General features: G+C 45.2%; 1 protein-coding gene across 1 annotated transcript in view; it reads right to left on the bottom strand.

Annotated features, from left to right (window-relative positions):
- Positions 1–6,000, bottom strand: part of VPS53 (VPS53 subunit of GARP complex) — a 140,313-nt gene that overhangs the window by 96,374 nt on the left and 37,939 nt on the right. Inside the window, exons 6-7 of the mRNA XM_037069757.1 lie at positions 4,559–4,674; positions 2,792–2,911 (exon numbers count right to left, since the gene is read on the bottom strand). Of these exons, the coding sequence (XP_036925652.1) occupies positions 2,792–2,911; positions 4,559–4,674 (236 nt within the window). The remainder of the gene's footprint in view (positions 1–2,791; positions 2,912–4,558; positions 4,675–6,000) is intronic.

Below are 6,000 nucleotides of genomic sequence, written 5' to 3'. Positions count from 1 at the left end.
ACTCTCTGAGCTTCCTGGATTTCCTGGAAGTCTATTTCCTTTGCCAGACTGGGGAAGTTCTCCTTTATTATTTGTTCAAATACGTTTTCCACTCGTGGCTGTTTCTTTCCCCCTTCTGGTACCCCTATAATTCGGATGTTGGAACGTTTAAAGATGTCCTGGAGGTTCCTAAGCCTCTCCTCATTTTTTTGAATTCTCATTTCTTCATTCCTTTCTGCTGGGATGTTTTGTTCTTCCTTCTGGTCCATTCCATTGATTTGAGTCCCAGTTTCCTTTCCATCACTATTGGTTTCCTGTGCATTTCCCTTCATTTCAATTAGTTTAGCCTTCATATGTTCCTCTAATTTGTGACTATAATCTACCATTTCTGTGAGCATCCTGATAAATAGTGTCCTGAATTGTGCATCTGAGAGGCTGGCAATTTCTTGGTCACTTAGAGTTATTGGCTCTGGGACTTTGAGTTCTTCTTGCGCCATCTTTTGGGCTGTTCGTGCCTGTTCCATAGCAGGATCAGAGCCCTAAAATGTTCACTAGAACAGGGCAACTAAGTCGCTGGGTTGTGACGCTGTATGTGGGGGCGGGGTCAAAGAGGGACTCTGGCATCCCGTCTGCAGCCTGCCAGCACGGCCCTCACCGGTACAGCAGTTGCTGCCGTCACCGGGCCCACGCGTTTCATCCCACTGCACGCGAGTGTGCCACCGCCGTCAGCCCTCGCCCCCTGGGCCTGCGTGGTCTGTCTCACTGTGAGAGAATATGCGCCCGCGGTCTGCCCCGCACCCCAACTGGTTCCGGCTGCCTGCGCGCCTGGGTCGGGGGCCCTGTCCTGCCTAACCCTGCTCGCTGCTGGCTCCGCCCCTCTTACCATCCCCGTTGAACGGTTAGATGTAGTCGGACTTCCGTATAATTCAATTTTCTGTCCTTTGGTTGTGTCTTTGTTTCTCCAAACCTTTGTTGTATTCAAACTTGGTTGTGGGAGAAGACACAGTGTTTCCACCTATGCCTCCATCTTGGCGGAAGTCCTAAAGTCTCTTAAAACCACCTTTTCGAAAACAATGTTAGAGAGCAAAGAGTCCTAAAAGAGTACGTTTTCTTATTTGTCTGTTGCTTTTTAATTTTTTTAAAGGTTTTATTTATTTATTTTTAGAGAGAGGGAAAAGGAGGAAGAGGGAGAGACATATCTATGTGTGGTTGCCTATTATGTGCCCCCTACTGGGGACCTGGCCTGCAACCCAGGCATGTGCCCTGACTGGGAATTGAACCGGCAACCCTTTGGTTTTCAGGCCGGCACTCAATCCACTGAGCCACACATCCAGGGTAGTGTGTTGCTTTTTTTTATAAATAAAATTCAGTTCTGCTTCATTCCTGCCATCAACAATGCCCATCACACACCACCAACCAATGGGTAACCAACTCCTCAACACACCTCTTTGACCTCGTCGTCATTTCTTGGTATGGTCCTTCTCTTTTCTAATCCAGAACATAGTGTCAACCCTTCATACCTATAATCCACTAGACTTTTACAAAATATAAATGAGATCATGCCCCTCCCTGCTTGAAATCTTTCACTGTCAACCAAATAAAGAATAAATTCTTTAGCAAGGCATATGAACTCTGATCCTGCCTACCTAAGGCAGGCTTTCACTCTCCATCATCTCCCAAAATGCCACCGTGATCTCTCTCTTCTATTCTCCCTTCTTCTCTTGGTGGTGACTCTACTCATTCTTTTAAAATCAGATTAAAACTGAATTCTTCTCTGACCCCTACCCTCAGCCTCTGAAGGTTCAGATTATCTCTTCTAAGATCCTGCTATGCCATATACAGCAAATACTAGTATATCAGTTTTGTTATATCCACGCTATACTGAAATTTTATATTAGTATCTGTCTTCTGTATACAAAAATGGTGAACTCCCTGAGAGCAGAGAGTGTGAACTGCTTATCTTGGTGCCTTCAGTACTCTAGCACAGGGCCTAGGATACAGAAAGTGCACAGCAAGTGTCTATTAGGTAAATGAGGGCAAGAATAAATGAAAGAGAAAAAGAGGTCAACTCTGGATTACCATGAGGGGAGGGGGAGGACATACAGACCCCAACCACCCTCCCCCATCCACTGTGAGAAAGTCTGGCTTCTCCATCCAGGCTTCCTTCTGTCTCGAAGCTCACAGAGCTGTTTGTCTGCTGTCTTAGCTGCTTTCCCTCCCCAGTGGGATATGGCGATCAGCCATCTCTAAGTGTGAAGGGGTTAGGAGGGAAGAGGGAAAGGGTGGTGACTTCCCTACTGTTCTGCCAAGCTCTGTTCCGACATTCCTGAGGAGTTCTTTGGCACTTCCCTGTAAGACGGCACACGGGGCATGTGGTGCAGTCTCCCCTGCCTGCCCCAGGGTCTTAAAAATCGTAAAAAGAGCTTAATAAAAATCCATATTAAAAAATGTGGTAGACTAGAAATTCTGAGTCTTGTGGCAGTTTGTTACAAGGAAATAGACAATTGGAACAGTTTCCTTCACAAATGCAGATAATTGAGAACCGTTCAGACACACAACACGCCAGGGCCACTCCGATGATGGCTGGCCGGCAAACATCTGACCCAGGCGCTTTGGAAGACACGGTCAGGAGTTGGAAAGGCTATGACAGAGAGGATGTCCGAGTGGCACAGAGTTAGATCGGATGACAGCTAAGGCTCCTTCTTATAATAAGACTCTATCATATCATGAATATGATGAGCAAAGTGCTTAAGCACTTTCCTGTATGATCTTTTCTTAAAAGGGAAGCTCACTTTCTCCAGTGATGTCCTACCTCTCAGAGAGCTGCCGGATCTGTGGGATTCCCATGTACTTGTGGAAGTGCTCCAGGACATTCATTACACCCTGAAGAAGATTAGCGACTTCTCCATACTGTCTTCTCCTGGTCATGGCTCTGCAAAGAAATAAGAAGTTGAGAACTCTAGAAAAACACTAAGGACGTAAGATACAGATGTGGAACAACCTACTCTGAGCTCTAAAACAGACACCAACTTGATTTAATAGGCATTTGCTGAGCACTGATAAAGTAAGGTGATGTGCAGTGGCGGGGGGCGGAGGCAGCAGGAATAAGACTGGTTCAAATCCTCAAGGTCATAACATTTAGTTGGGGAGGGAGCCAAATACACATCTAATACCAAATAGGATGAACTGAGTTCTAAACAAAAGTACTAGTTATGTGCTATTGGTGTGGGGGTACAACAGAATGTGTGAACAATGGATTCTCATTGGGGGGGAGGGAAAATGTGGGAAGACTATGAATTTGGGATTTGGGTTGAGTATTATGGGATTGGCAGGTTTTTGACAGGGAATACAGGTAAGGATGTTACTATCTGAGGATTACAGTTTATGGGCAAACCAAACACATCTTCCCAAGATATATAATACAGGGCATTTATGTGCATTTACACGTCAACGTAAATCTGTATGTTTTAAGCCAATGTTAAGCAATTCTGTGTCAAGTATGTCTACTTTTCCTATTACAAAGGTTAATGAAGCATAAAAAAAGGACGTTGATAAAATCAGTTCCACGCACAGCAAGGAAGGACAAACTATTAGATTGAAATCTTTCATTAGGGCTGTTTTTAAATTAAAAGTATAATTTATGACTTCCCTTAAGATGCATTTAAAAAGACAGGATCAAGTTCAAGCCAAGATGTGATGCTGCTACCACTGCCTGGTCAGAGTTGGTGGAAAACCTAGCATCTGGGGGGCGGGACAAGGCAATTGCTCGTCCAGTCTCCCGCTGGCCTCTGATCTCTCCCATCGTTACTCACAGGAGAATCCACCAGGGTTCACTGAGACTCACGCAATGCCTGAGAGAGATCGGGGAGGAGCCTGCCCCTCCCCCGCCCCCAGCTTTGGACACTGCATCTAAATTTCTGCGATGACGCTCTTTCTCTGTCCACACTGAGATTACACTGAGGCTGGGGCAGGGGGTTTCCCAGCCCGAGACAGACCTCAGGAGAGAACCGACCTCACAGAATCTTCATAGTAAAGAAGGCCCTTACACTGCTTCTCTGTGGTAAACAACCAGCCCTTCCTTAGTGCTACTTCTAATGTCCTCATGCATCATTCTCTACAGCTCCTCTATAAACCAAACAGGAAGCTATCGTATTTGAAAAAGTGAGTGGAATGATAAATCAAAGATCTTTTCCATATGATACATTCAACAACAGTGCAACTCAGCCCAACACGAGTGGGAAACCTGGCCAAGGTTGAGGCTGTAGGGAGAGATTATGGATGTGAATCACCTTGTGGGCCTCGGTGGCAGAGATCGACCACATGGAACAATCCGTGGTCTTGCCCTGGGTGCCCTTCAGACTCACGTCATCTCACTTTAAAGGGTCAGGGTTAGGGTTAGTTTTGGAACACCAGAGGGCACAAAGCAAATCTGGTGACTAAACATTTGAGACGGATTGGCAGACAGTGGGCAGGATAGAGAGATCTTCCTGGCTGAGAAGTAAATACACCTATGGTGCCATTTTCTGTACGTGACCCATCACTTCCTGTGGACCCAAAGGAGAAAGCGGACGCTGCGTACTCGAGGGAATCGACGCCGCCCGCCAGCATGTGCAGGTGGTTCAGCGTTGTGATTGAGGTGGTCAGGTGGCGTTTGGCGTGATCTAACTGCTTAATATCCCGCGTGATTTCTTTAACCTAAACATTGAAAACCACAGGAGAAAAAGGAGGAAGGTTAAAAAACGACGTAAATCCATCTGCAAGTAGCTTTACAAGAAAATAATGCAAATGAAGGAAAAAACCCTTAGGTTACAGCTAAAACTAATACAAAATAATACTGAATGTAAACTATAACTGAAAAGTAAAATAAAACACCCCCCTCAGGGTAGCTCTTGGAGGAAACCTAGGCTTTCTCGCAATAGATAATGAAGTGATTCCCAATCAATCCATTTACATTTAATTTGGCATTTCTTCAACCGACTTTACCCAGGGCAATAAAATCCTCAATTGTGAGAATGAAATGAATTTATTCTGTGCCCCAGACGGAGTGAACCAAGTAGAAGTTTAGTACAGAGTAGACAGGGCCCAGAAGCAAGTATAACGCTCCCCCTCTGAGGGACTGACTGAGGTCAGACCCGGTTCTGCCACCGGGACTGCGTGGTTCAGGACCAAATAGATGGTATTAGTTTGCTAATTCTATTCAGATGGCATTTATTCACAGAACTAGGATGTATTGTCTGGTCTCCAGAAAAGAAAGACTTTCTCTCAAATTTGAAGAAGATTACAATGTAAACCCAGTAACATAAGCTTAACGAGTAATGTCTTCTGGGAATGAGAAGGAAATTGAGGAGTAAAATTGCAACATTGTTGATCTGTTAGGTCCAAGAGGAAGAACTGTATCTGGGAATGCATGTACAGTGGAGCCTTGGTCCTTGAACTTAATTTGTTCTGGAAAACAGTTCAAGAAGTGATTTTTTCCAAAAACTGGATTTCCTTTGTCACCTGAGAGACACATGACTGACCATACAGGTATCAGCATGAAAAGGTTGTTAGGTAGAGAATAGAGACCCAGAGTTTTGTTAGATGACCAAGACATTTTTTGTGTGTGAGTAACTTGGTCAAGAACCAAACTGTTCAAGAACCAAGATGTTTGAGAACTGAAGTCTGACTTTATATTTCAGTCACTAGGAAGGTACACTCAGTGATGAGGTACCTTTCAGTCACTAGAAAGGTACACTCCAACTTGGCCAACACCCAGGTGAAATCTTCCACTAGCTGCCTGAGTCTGTTTGACCAAGAAAATTTCTGAGGAGCAACGTGCTTTCCCAGGCTCTTTGATACCTGGAAGGAGCGAGTGCCCTGATAACATGCACAACAAACAACCTGGTCACTGGAAAGCTCTTTCTCCCATTAAAAGTGAAAAACCCAGCCCTGGCTGGTGTGGCTCGGTGGATTGAGTGCTGGCCTGTGAACCGAAAGGTCGCTGGTTCAATTCCCAGTCAGGGTACATGCGTGGGTTGCACG

The sequence above is a fragment of the Sturnira hondurensis genome, unplaced genomic scaffold, assembly GCF_014824575.4.
Source record: "Sturnira hondurensis isolate 20B ecotype Veracruz unplaced genomic scaffold, ASM1482457v3 Scaffold0018728, whole genome shotgun sequence".
Lineage (NCBI taxonomy): Eukaryota > Metazoa > Chordata > Mammalia > Chiroptera > Phyllostomidae > Sturnira > Sturnira hondurensis.
This window is presented reverse-complemented; position numbering and strand designations above follow the sequence as displayed.